Source organism: Hypanus sabinus, chromosome 8 (genome assembly GCF_030144855.1).
Source record: "Hypanus sabinus isolate sHypSab1 chromosome 8, sHypSab1.hap1, whole genome shotgun sequence".
Lineage (NCBI taxonomy): Eukaryota > Metazoa > Chordata > Chondrichthyes > Myliobatiformes > Dasyatidae > Hypanus > Hypanus sabinus.
Genome location: NC_082713.1, coordinates 117,141,649 through 117,155,127, shown reverse-complemented (window position 1 = coordinate 117,155,127; position 13,479 = coordinate 117,141,649). Strand labels below are relative to the sequence as shown.

At 44.0% G+C, this 13,479-nt stretch overlaps 1 protein-coding gene across 3 annotated transcripts in view; it reads right to left on the bottom strand.

The window, feature by feature from the left end:
• LOC132398364 (GLIPR1-like protein 1) overlaps positions 1-3,106 on the bottom strand; it is a 37,844-nt gene extending 34,738 nt beyond the window's left edge. For 2 of the 3 annotated variants that reach the window (XM_059977675.1, XM_059977677.1), the window contains exon 1: positions 2,294-3,106. In XM_059977675.1, the coding sequence (XP_059833658.1) occupies positions 2,294-2,728 (435 nt within the window). In that variant the 5' untranslated portion in view covers positions 2,729-3,106. The remainder of the gene's footprint in view (positions 1-2,293) is intronic. The other variant, XM_059977676.1, reaches the window with a different exon arrangement.
• Between the last annotated feature and the right edge of the window lie 10,373 nt (positions 3,107-13,479).

The window sequence follows — 13,479 nt, the reverse complement described above, 5'->3', positions numbered from 1 at the left end:
TATGTAGAATGAGTATTGGAAATTTGGGTGTCTTGTTCCTTATCATTGTTGTATTTTTTATCACCTTGTACACAGTTTACTCTGTGAGCTTTGGATTAGCATGGACTGTCATTGCACCATGGTGTAAATCACTCTTTAGCCAGAGTGGTGAATCTACAGAATTCATTGTCACAGGGGTGGCCGTAGAGGCCAAGCCATTGGGTATATTTAAAGCAGAGGTTGATAGATTCTTGATTAGTCAGGGCATTAAAGTATATGGGGAGAAGGCAGGAGATTGGGGCTGAGAGGGAAAATAGATCACCCATGATGAAATGGTGGAGCAGACACTGGAGTCCAAATGACCTAATTCTGCTCCTACATCTTCTGGTCTAAAACTAGCCTGAATCCAAACCCCTTACATTGAACAGCAACATGAAAGGAAATGGAGGTTAGGTTTGGCAAGATTTGAATTTGCAATGAGAGCAATTTAGCAGTGACTATGAAAGTTTTATATAATGCTAAAATATATGAGAACACATATATTATGCTATAATTACTTTGTCACATGATGTTAAATACTGTTCTACTAAATAAAGGCACAGGTTAGAGGGGCTGAACAGCCTCCCATTTCCACGTCACAATTTTCTGCTTCAGAATTATGACAGCAAATCAGCATGACACACTGACTCCCTCTCTCTGTAAATACTGGGCGACCTACTGAGCATTTCCAGTTTTAAGTAGCTATAATTTTGTTGCATATGATCTTTGCATCAATAGGGACAGGAGAGGTTCTAGAGGATTGGAGGGTTGCGAATGTTGTTCTTTATTCAAGAAAGGGAGTAGAGATAGACAAGGAAATTATAAACCAATGAGTCTTACCTCAATGATTGGTAAGTTGATGGAGAAGATCCTCAGAGGCAGGACTTATGAACATTTGGAGAGGTACAATATGATTAGGAATAGTCAGCACAGCTTTGTCAAGGGCAGGTTGTGCCTTACGAGCCTGATTGAAATTTTTGAGGATGTGACTAAATGTATTGATAAAGGAAGAGCAGTAGATGTCGTGTATACGGATTTCAGCAAGGCATTTGATAAGGTACCCCATGCAAGGCTTATTGGGAAAGTAAGGAGGCATGGGATCCAAGGGGACATTGCTTTGTGGATCCAGAACTGGCTTGCCATAGAAGGCAAAGAATGGTTGTAGACGGGTCATATTTTGCATGGAGGACGGTCACCAGTGGAGTGCCTCAGGGATCTGTTCTGGGACCCTTACTCTTCAAGACTTTTATAAATGACCTGGATGAGGAAGTGGAGGGATGGGTTAGTAAGTTTGCTGGTGACACTAATGTTGAAGGTATTGTGGATAGTGTGGAGAGCTGTCAGCAGTTACAGCGGGACATTGATAGGATGCAAAACTGGACTGAGAAGTGGCAGATGGAGTTCAACCCAGATAAGTGTGAGGTAGTTCATTTTGGTGGGTCAAATATGATGGCAGAATATAGTATTAATGGTAAGACTCTTGGCAGTGTGGAGGATCAGAGGGATCTTGGGGTCCGAGTCCATAGGACGTCCAAAGCAGCAGCGCAGGTTGACTCAGTGGTTAAGAAGGCATACGGTATCTTGGTCTTCATCATGGAATTGAATTTAAGAGCCAAGAGGTAATGTTGCAGCTATATAGGACCCTAGTCAGACCCCACTTGGAGTACTGTGCTCAGTTTTGGTTGCCCCACTACAGGAAGGATGTGGAACCCATAGAAAGGGTGCAGAGAAGATTTACGAGGATGTTGCCTGGATTGGGGAGCATGTCTTATAAGGATAGGTTGAGTGAACTTGGTCTTTTCTCCTTGGAGCCATGGAGGATGAGAGGTGACCTGATAAGATAATGAGAAGCAGTGATAGTATGGATAGTCTGAGGCTTTTTCTCAGGGCTGAAATGGTTGCCACAAGAGGACACAGGTTAAGATGCTGGGGAGTAGGTACAGGGAAGATGTCAGGGGTATGTTTTTTTACGCAGAGAGTGGCGAGTGTGTGGAATGGGCTGCCGGTAATGGTGGTGGAGTCGGATACAATAGGACCTTTTAAGAGACTTTTGGATAGATACATGACGCTTAGAAAAATAGAGTGCTATAGGTAAGCCTAGTAATTTCTAGGGCAGGGACATGTTCGAGACAACCGAAGGGCCTGTTTTGTGCTGTAGGTTTTCTATGTTTTTATCCTCTTTCCACTCACTGTTTTCGAAAACCTCGGCGTCGCCGGTTCTCGCGCAAACCACCGGTTCGTTCTCGATCTTTCCTTACCCCACCCCCACCGTTACCAATTTGAACATCTTGCTGGCCGTCGGGTTCACCTGCGAACGATACTTGTTGTGCTCGTTCACACAGTCCTCGATAAAACTGGGGTCGGTGATGGAGGGCAACAAGCCCCAGCACGGCAGCGGCGCGCAGAGAGCGAACACAAGCCAGCGGCAGGCAGCCATGACGAGCGCGCTCTCCCCGGCGTCGCGAGCGCCGCGGCCCGCGGCCCGCGCCCGATGCGAAGCGTTGCTCAATGGCGCCGGGTGCACCACGGCTTCGATCGTCGTGAAACCCTCGTAGACTCTTTTCACAGGCAATATTGCCATTTGTTTCATCTTTGCACCAAGACAACCTCCCAGATGGTTGGATGGCAGTGGAGTGTTCTGAGGGTTCATTCTGTCAATTGTATTTGGCTTCTCCTTGCACACTAATCCTGACTCGTCTCCACGTAGCATTCAAGCTGCAAGAAGTTAATGTTCATAGAATTCGTTTGCGTCCAACAACAATAAACCTGGACGTGAACTTAGATTCACGAGATGTCCACAGAGCCTTGGACAGCAGGTGAAAGTGAGGCTACAATTTAACTGATTCAGGGCAGCCACGTTGCCAACAATTCTGTATTTCATCAATGATGCAAGGGTGATGCTGAAATCCTTTTATGTTATTGGCACAAGTTTCAAGCATACTGATACAACCCACTCAATTGCTAAGAGTTCTGTGTCATTGCCAATATTCTCTTTGCTGTAGCAACATTAATAATGAAGGACCTGTTGAGGTGGCAAGTCATAACTGTCATAGCAGAAATCTAAGTCTGCCCTAACTTTTTAAACTACTGTAAAGCCACAATTTAAGCTTCCATGCATTTGTAATAACATCACTACTCTGACAATTTAACTTGCATGATATTACTTATTCAGGATCCTTGAAGAATGAGGAAATTATTTAGCAGAATGGTTCTTGGGATAAAAGAGTTCTGTTAGTTTAATAGTCTGAGAATATTTTCTTTTAAGTGGAAAATATTAACAATGTTCAAATTAATTAAAGCCTCCATTAAATGGTGGCCAAATTCATAGCTCCCTGAAAGTGGCTGCACAAGTTGTTAGGGTGGTAAAGGAGGAATATGGTGCACTTGCCTTAGTTGAGGCACTAAGTTCGAGAGTCAGGAAGTTACATTGCAGCTTTAAAAAATTCTATTTGGGCTGCATCTGGAGTTTTGCATTCAATACTGATTTCCTCATAGGAAGAATGTGGAGGCTTTGGAGAGGATGCAAAAAAGGTTTACCAGGATGCTGCCTTCTATAAGGAAAGTACTTAATTAATTTGGCACAACATCATGAGTGGAAAGGCCTGTTCCTGGGCTGTATTGTTTTATGTTCTGTATTTTAATGTGAATAGACACACCAGGGAGGTAATTTTCATATGTGGAAGTTTATATAACTAGGGGTCAGCGAGTCAAAGTGTCAAAGCTGAACAAAATCAAGGTAACTTTATTCAAGTACAGCATGTATAAACTAACTAATTTCAGACCAGTGGGTCAAACATCTTGGTAAAATTACTGTAAAAAGGCAAGGTGCCACAGTAGTATAGTAGTTAGCACAATGTAATTACAGCGGTGTCAACAGAGCTTTACCAAGAGGGTTTTCTCGCAGGTTGGTGGTGGTTATTTAAAAAGGGAGCTTCGAGAGCATTTGTCCACTGTACGTGGCCTATCAGTGCCAGGTAGTCACACTGGGACCTCGGGAGACAGATAAGTGGGTCACAGTCAGGAGAGGGGAGGGCAAGGGTCAGATACTGAAGAGTACCCCTGTAGCTATCCCTCTTAACAATAAGTACTCCTAATTGAGTACTATTGGGAGGGGCAACCTACCTGGGAGAAGAAACAGTGGCCGCACCTCTAGCAAAGAGTCTGGCCCCGTGGCTCAGTACGGCAGGGAAAGGAAGAAGGCAGAAGTAATAGAGGACTCTAGGGGTCCAACAGGTGATTCTGTGGACGCAGGAAAGCAACACAGATTGTAGTTTGCCTCCCAGGTGCCAGGGTCCAGGATGTTTCTGATCGTGTCCACGATATCCTGAAGTGGGAAGGTGAACAGCCAGAGGTCGTGGTACATAGTGGTACCAACAACATAGGTAGGAAAATAGATCATATCCTGAAAACAGACTACAAGGAATTAGGAAGGAAGTTAAGAGGCAGGACCTCAAAGGTAGCAATCTCGGGATTACTGTCTGTGCCACGTGACAGTGAGTATGGGAATAGTGAGGTGAAAGATAAATGTGTGGCTGAGGGATTGGAGCAGGGGGCAAGGATTCAGATTTCTAGATCATTGGGACCTCTTTTGAGGCAGGTGTGACCTGTACAAGAAGTACAGGTTACACTTGAATCTGAGGGGGACCAATATCCTAGTTTAAACTAGAATTGCTGGGGGGATCGGAACTGAACTGAAGAGATAGGGGCTGACAAATAGAGAAAGCATGTAGACAGTGCGAGAGGGAGGATAGGAAAGTGATAGAGATGGGATGCGCTCAGACCGATGGTTTGAGATGTCTCTTTTAATGCAAGAAGCATCATGAACAAAGCGGATGAGCTTAGAGCGTGGATCAGTACTTGGAGCTATAATGTTGTGGCCATTACAGAGACTTGGATAGCTCAGGGGCAGGAATGGTTACTTTGAGTGCCAGGCTTTAAATGTTTCAGAAAGGACAGGGAAGGAATCAAAGAGGGGGGGCATGGCGCTGCTGCGCAGAGATAGTGTCATGGCTGCAGAAAAGGAGGTAGTCATGGAGGGATTGTCTACTGAGTCTCTGTGGGTGGAAGTTAGAAATAGGAAGAGGTCAATAACTCTACTGGGTTTTTTTTATAGACCCAATAGTAGCAGGGACATCGAGGAGAAGATACGGAGACAGATTCTGGAAAGGTTATGGTGGGAGATTTTAATTTACCAAATATTGTGTGGCATTTTCCTAGAGCAAGGGGTTTAGATGGGGTGGAGTTTGTTGGGTGTGTTCAGGAAAGTTCCCTGACCTAATATGTAGATAAGCCTACAAGAGGAGAGGCTGTACTTGATCTGGTATTGGGAAAAGAACCTGGTCATGTGTCACATCTCTCAGCGAGAGAGCATTTTGGAGATAGTGATCACAATTCTATCTCCTTTACCATAGCATTGGAGAGGGATAGGAACAGACAAGTTAGGGAAGTGTTTAATTGGAGTAAGGGGAAATATGAGGCTATCAGGCAGGAACTTGAAAGCATAAATTGGGAACAGATGTTCTCAGGGAAATGTATGGCAGAAATGTGGCAAATGTTCAGGGCATATTTGCGGGCATTTTGCGTAGGTATGTTCCACTGAGACAGGGAAAGGATGGTAGGGTACAGGAACCATGGTGTATTAAGGCTGTTGAAAATCTAGTCAAGAAGAAAAGAAATGCTTACGAAAGGTTCAAAAAACTATGTAATGATAGTGATCTATAAGATTATTAGGCTAACTGGAAGGTTAAGAGAGCCAGAAGGGGCCATGAGAAGGCCTTGGCAAGCAGGATTAAGGAAAACCCCAAGGCATTCTACAGGTATGTGAAGAGCAAGAGGATAAGGCGTGAGAGAATAGGAGCAATCAAGTGTGACAATGGAAAAGTGTGTATGCAACTGGAGGAGGTAGCAGAGGTACTTAATGAATACTCTGCTTCAGTATTCACTACCAAAAAGCATCCTGGCGATTGTAGGGATGACTTACAGCAGATTGAAAAGCTTGATCATATAGACATTAAGAAAGAAGATGTGCTGGAGCTTTTGGAAAGCATAAAGTTGGATAAGTCTCTAGGACCGGATGAGATGTACCCCAGGCTGCTGTGGGAGGCGAGGGAGATTGTTGAGCCTCTGGCAATGATTTTTGCATCATCAGTGGGGATGAGAAAGGTTCCAGAAGATTGGAGGGTTGCAGATGTTGTTCCCTTATTCAAGAAAGGGATTAGAGATAGCCCAGGAAATTATAGACCAGTGAGTCTTACTTCTGTGGTTGGTAAGTTGATGGAAAAGATTCTGACAGTCAGGAGTTATGAACATTTGGAGAGGCATAATATGTTTAGCAATAGTCAGCATGGGTTTGTCAAAGGCAGGTCATGCCTTACAAGCCTGATTGAAGTTTTGAAGATGTGACTAAACACATTGATGAAGGTAGAGCAATGGATGTGGAGAATGTGATTTCAGCAAGGCATTTGATAAAGTACCCCATGCAAGGCTTATTGAGAAAGTAAGCAGGCATGGGGTCCAAGGGGACCTTGCTTTGTGGATCCAAAATTGGATTGCCTACAGAAGGCAAAGGGTGGTTACAGACAGGTCATATTCTGCAACAAAGTCGGTGGCCTCTGGTGTGCCTCAGGGAACTGTTCTGGGACCCCTTCTCTTTGTGATTTTTGTAAATGACCTGAATGAGGAAGGAGAGGCATGGGTTAGTAAATTTGCTGATGATGCAAATGTTGGAGGGCTGTTGGAGGTTACAGCAGGACATTGATAGGATGCAAAACTGGGCTGAAAGGTGGCAAATGGAGTTCAACTTAGTTAAGTGTGAGGTAGTTCATTTTTGGTAGGTCAAATATGATGGCAGAGTATAGTATTAATGGTAAGACTCTTGGCAGTATGAAGAATCAGCGGGATATTGGGGTCTGAGTCCATAGGACACTCAAAGCTGCTGCACTCTATGGTTAAGAAAACAAACAGTGCATTGGCCTTCATCATCCGTGGGATTGAGTTCAGGAGCTGATAGGTAATGTTAGAGCTATATAGGACCCTGGTCAGACCCCACTTGAAGTACTGTGCTCAGTTCTGGTCACCTCACTACAGAAAGGATGTGGAAATTATAGAAAGCTTGCAAAGGAGATTTACAAGGATGTTGTCTGGATTGGCGAGCATGCCTTATGAGAATAGGTTGCATGAACTCGTCCTTTTTTCCTTGGAGCAGCGGAGGATGAGAGGTGACCTAATAGAGGTGCAAAAGTTGATGACTGACATTGATCGTGTGGATAGTCAGAGGCTTTTTCCCAGGGCTGAAATGGCTAGCACAAGAGGGCACAGAGTTAAGGTGCTTGGAAGTAGGTATGGAGGAGATGTCAGGGGAGAGTTTTTTTATGCAGAGTGGTGAGTGCTTGGAATGGGCTGCTGGCAATGGTGGTAGAGGCAGATATGATAGGGTCTTTTAAGAAACTCCTGAATAGATACTGTTACGAACCCCGTAACTGGGTCACTTACCAGCAAAGATAGAGAGGTCCGTTGAAGTCTGATGGTACTATTTTTAACAGTATTTATTAGTAAAAATACACAAAAATAATAGCAATGCAAACATACAGATAATATACGTCGTCGGTACTAAATCTAAAAGAGCGGGTATAGTAATAATCAAGAAATAGCTCTATCGTTGTCTAGGGGATAATGTATTCTCCAATGGAAATATAAAAGTCACTCAGTTCATTCAGGCTGCAGCCTTTTGTTGGAGAAAGAGAGATTTTTAGAAACTTGCCAGATTTCCTTTTTATGATTTCGATCTGTCGGGAGTCCCGTTGGTGTGGCCGTTCACTTGTGGCCTCTCCTTTAGCTAAAGCCGTTCTTCCGTGGTGAGGCTGCCAATCCCAGGTAAGGGAAAGGACGCACACGAGCCCCCCACCGACTGTCACTATTAAACGCTGTCACAGGATTTCTAGCGTTTCTCCTGGTGCGTCTGAAGGGGTTGTTCCCCAGACCCTCTTTTACCCTTACTCATGGGGTCTCAGATGTCAATCAGGTTGGGATGATGCAATCCCTCAACCAGCCCACTCTGGTCGTCCCCTGAGGGCTTCAATGAATAGTACAGTACTCAATACACAATTCCGTCTCCAAGAGGCAATAGCCGTTATCAGGGGTTTTTGTTTCAATGAGGCCAGGACACTTTCCAAACCTTGTGGATTCTCTCTCATTTCCTGGGTCCCAGACCCAAATTAATAGTGATCTGGCGATTCTCAAAAAGGAGGGGGGGGCGACTCTGTACCCATTGGCCCCTCAGAGTTGCTGCACATTCGTAACACCCCCTTCCTTCTAAGATTTTTACCAACAGGTAAAAATGAATTAATACAGGGTCTTACAGGATTTCAGAATCTAACACAATACAAAAGAGTTTTTTTCACTACAGAGTAATACAGTTATACATTCAATTCAGCATCTAAACAGTTAGCGATTACATTGTCACTTCCTTTAATATCTTAACATCTTGTACCTTAATAAATTCTTGTAGCATCAGACTCCAATTTAATAACTACCTATTTTTATTCCTTTCCTTCAGCAAACAAAAGCTAAAGAGTGGTGATCTTAGCTTACATGTATATTACAAAAGTTCATGAAAATACTAATCTTTGTTTTACTTTCAAACTTAACAGTCAATCTTCCATGGGAGTTGTCTCTATTATTCACATGCTTTGTTGAAATCCCTTAAAACTGGATCCTGTTATTTAAAATGGCATCCTGTCAACCTCGCCCCTTTTCCAGTTAACTCCCATGTGGTTAACTTGTATACTAGTGTGGAATAGGCTTTCGCATGCTCCTTTCATAGGAGTTATTTTATCAACAATATGTTCCAAACTTAGACCATTTTCCGAATTTCCACACAATTCTTTAATTTTAAGCAAGTTGTTAGGATGAGTTTTCAGTTTAAACTCTGCAAGCGATCTCCCTTTTTCCAAACAACATTTCAAATTCTGCCTCTTCACAGCACACCCTTGAATAACATTAGCGAGTGGGGTACCTTTACATTCCAAATCAACCTGTAATTGATTCACAGGCACCGTGTTACCAAGCCATTGTCTCTGCAGCCTGGTTGCTGCTTCTGACATCAATCCGGACTTTAAATTTTCTTCATTCAATTTAGGAACTACACTTTTCCCCTTTCCTTCAATAATAATATTCACCTCACCACCTTTTATCTCCTCACTAACTTTAAACACACCTTCGAGCACAAACAACTGGGAATTCTCACTTCCCACTATTACCAAGGTTAACCCTTTCTTCACTGAACCAAGTCCCTCTGACCCACAAGGACTGCATTCCTTTTCAACTGAATCAAATACCTCAGACTTTTTCTGAGCTCCATTACTAGGTTCAGTACCACGTGCATCCATATCTTGAACATACTCAAACGGGACATCTGCCTCTTCCAGGCTTTCAATACCCGTACCCTTTTCAAATTCTAAATTCCCCTGATCCTCCCAGTTACTCTCTGGGCAACTCCTTTCCAAAGTAAACTCAACCCCGCGGGCTGAAACAACCTCATCTGCCAACCCAGCAGACTCCTTCAAGGTAATGGCATCCTTTTCATCTAGGACTGCCCTCATTTCATTATCAGGAACACATTTAGAATTTTCAACTTCTTCAAATAGTTCTGCCAAACCAGACAGATCATCCATGTCCAACCCTGGACCTTTTCACAGCCTTATCTGTTTCTCATCTTTACTCCGTGCCTCTATAAATTTCCTCCTAGCTAAAGGCTGGTCCACCTCCCCTCCCTTACTCTCTTTCACTTTCCTATTCTCCGTTTTACAACCCACTTGGTACAGGGTCGGTAAAAACATCTCGGCCAAATCGATACTGGCCGGATTTAAACTGGTCTCGTTCTCAGCTGCCTTTCTCGACATGCTGCGAGTGATCGCGCATGCGGGATAGATCTTGGAATCTAGGGGCAGGACCTCAACACTCACAGGCTGGCTCGTCAGCTCCATGGCTGACCAAACCTTACCACTGGCTAAATCGTTACCCAGAAGGACGTCCACATCAGTTCTCGGAAATTCTGATCGCACCCCTATTTCAACTGGTCCAGATACCAGCTCACAATTTATAATGATCTTATGCAAGGGCACAGCTTCTGTCCCTTTTCCTATGCCTCTCAAAGCCACCTCTCCAGTCTTGCGACCAAAATCCAGTACCTTACTGCTAATCAATGACAGTTCAGCTCCTGTGTCTCTCCAGATCCGCACAGGAACTGGTGTGTCTCCCTCTCTCACAGACATGGTTCCTTCTGAAATACATTTCTCAGACCCTTCTCGTACTCTGTCTACCTGGGGCTCTCTCGTCGATTTACTGATCACCACAACACATCCTGTAGGGACTGCTGCTTACCATTTTCCTGTCTCCTTTCTCAAAGCAAGGCACTTAGATGCAATATGACCCACCTTTCCACAATTAAAACAGGTCAAGCCAGGACCTCTCCTGCCGTCTTGCCTTTCCTCCTCCTTAATTTTACCACTAGCTCCCAGCAGGATCTCTGCCTCAGCCGGCCGGCTTTCTCTACCGTTCCCACAGTCTCTCTGGTAACTTTTATTCAAGGAAAACTTTATCTTGTGGGTTAGGGCATATTCATCTGCGAACCTAGCAAATTCGGAGATGGACTTATTCGGCTTCTCATTCAAATACATCCGGATATCATCCAAAACACAATCTTTAAATTCCTCAATCAGAATTAACTCCCTGAGATGCCAAAAATCCTCTTCCACCATTTCTGCTGCACACCAACGATCCAAGAGCACACCCTTCTCATAGGCAAACGTCTGATTCCACCCTTTCTTTAAATTTCTGAGCTTTTGTCTATAGGCCTCCGGTACCAATTCATAGGTCCAAAGAATGGCCTCCTTTACTTTCTCATAATTCGCAGACTCCGCCTCTTCCATGGACAACGCCGCATATGCCCGTTGTGCCTTCCCTTTTAACACACTTTGTAACAACGCCACCCACTGCTCTTTGGGCCACTTCTGACTCACTGCCACCTTTTCAAAATGCAAGAAATAACTATCAACATCCATCTCCTCGAACGGAGGTACTAACCTAAACTCCCTACTAACATAAAACCTCTCCTCTCGGTCTGCCCCTTGAGCTCTTCACTCTTGCCTTAACTTCTCCATGTCCAAGTCATGTTGCCTCTGTTTCTCTTTCTCCTCATACTCCTGCTCCTTCTTGGCTCTCTCATTCTCCTTTTCAGCTGCTTCCAGCTGTTTTAACTGAATTCCATGCTCTCTCTGCTTCTCAGCTCTTTCCTGCTCCTTCTTCACCTCTAACTCCTTTAGCTGGAGTGCATGCTCCCTTTGCTTTTTGGCTCTTTCCTGCTCTTTTTCTTTTTCGGCCCTTTCCTTCTCTTTTTCGGCCCTTTCTTTTTCCTTTTCAGCTGCTTCCAGCTGTTTTAACTTAATTTCATGTTCCAACCTTAATTTCTCCAACTCTAACTGAGCTGTCCCACTAGCTGGTGCCTTTTCAGGGATATTTTCCAATACCTCAGCAGAAAACACATTCTTCTCAATATAACACTGAGTTATGGTCCTCTGCACCTCCCGCTTTTTCATCGACAACCTCACCTCTGCGAGATTTAGTCCTTTCGCAATATTTATCAAGTCCGATTTCATGGCCACCTCTAGCGCCTCCAGAGTCGGGTTTTCTATAAATTCGTCAACGTCCATCTTTGCTGGTTTCCCATCTGGTTACCCGCGCAACCGGACCCATGTTTGGACTTAAAAGCCCAATTCACTGGCCCTCCAATTTGGTATCAAATCTCGAGACGACGCCCCCACTTTGTTACGAACCCCGTAACTGGGTCACTTACCAGCAAAGATAGAGAGGTCCATTGAAGTCTGATGGTACTATTTTCAACAGTATTTATTAGTAAAAATACACAAAAATAATATCAATGCAAATATACAGATAATATACATCATCAATACTAAATCTAAAAGTGCGGGTGTAGTAACAATCAATAAGAAATAGCTCTATCATTGTCTAGGGGATAATGTATTCTCCAATGGAAATATAAAAGTCACTCAGTTCATTCAGGCTGCAGCCTTTTGTTGGAGAGAGAGAGATTGTTAGAAACGTTCCGGCTTTCCTTTTTATAATTTCAATCCACCGGGAGTCCCGTTGGTGTGGCCGTTCACTTGTGGCCTCTCCTTTAGCTAAAGCCGTTCTTCTGTGGTGAGGCTGCCAATCCCGGGTAAGGGAAGGATGCACATGAGCCCCCCACAGACTGTCGCTATTAAACGCTATCACGGGATTTCTAGCGTTTCTCCTGGTGCGTCTGAAGGGGTTGTTCCCCAGACCCTCTTTTACCCTTACTCACAGGGTCTCAGATGTCAATCAGGTTGGGATGATGCAATACCTCAACCAGCCCACTCTGGTCATCCCCTGAGGGCTTCAATGAATAGTGCAGTACTCAATACACAATTCTGTCTCCAAGAGACAATAGCCGTTATCAGGGGTTTTTGTTTTACTGAGGCCAGGACACATTCCAAACCTTGTGGATTCTCTCTCATTTCCTGGGTCCCAGACCCAAGTTAATAGCAATCTGGTGATTCTCAAAAAGGAGGGGGCGACTCTGTACCCTTCAGCTCCTCAGAGTTGCTGCACATTTGTAACAGTACATAGAGCTTAGAAAAATAGAGGGTTATGAGTAAACTTTGGTACAATAATTTCTAAAGTAATTACATGTACAGCACAGCATGGTGGGCCGAAGGGCCTGTATTGTGCTGTAGGTTTTCTATGTTTCTCGCTCAGGATGTTGGAGTTTAAATTCCAATATTAACTGTAAGGAATCTATACATTGTTACGTACCCCGTAACTGGGTCACTTACCAGCAAAGATAGAGAGGTCCGTTGAAGTCTGATGGTACTATTTTTAACAGTATTTATTGATAAAAATACACAAAGGTAATATCAATGCAAACATACAGATAATATACATCATCAATACTAAATCTAAAAGCACGGGTATAATAATAATCACTAAGAAATAGCTCTATCGTTGTCTAGGGGATAATGTATTGTCCGATGGAAATATAAAAGTCACTCAAGTTCATGCAGGCTGCAGCCTTTGGTTGGAGTCAAGAGAGAGAGTTTAAAACTTGCCCATTCCTTTTATGATGTCAATCCTTCAAGAGTCGTTCAGGCTGATTTCTCCTTTGTTTTAGCTCAAGCCGTTCTTCCGTGGTAAGGCCCACCAATTCCAAGGCAAAAGGAAAAGGACGCACGTGGGCTTTCCACCAGCTGTCGCTATTACGCTGTTACAGGATTTCTAGTGTTTCTTCTGGTGCGTCTGAAGGGGCTGTTCCCCAGACCCTCTTTTATCCTGACTCACAGGGTCTCAGATGTCAATCAGGTCGGGATGATGCAATCCCTCAACCAACCCCCTCTGATCATTCCCTGAGGGCTTCCATGGAGTACA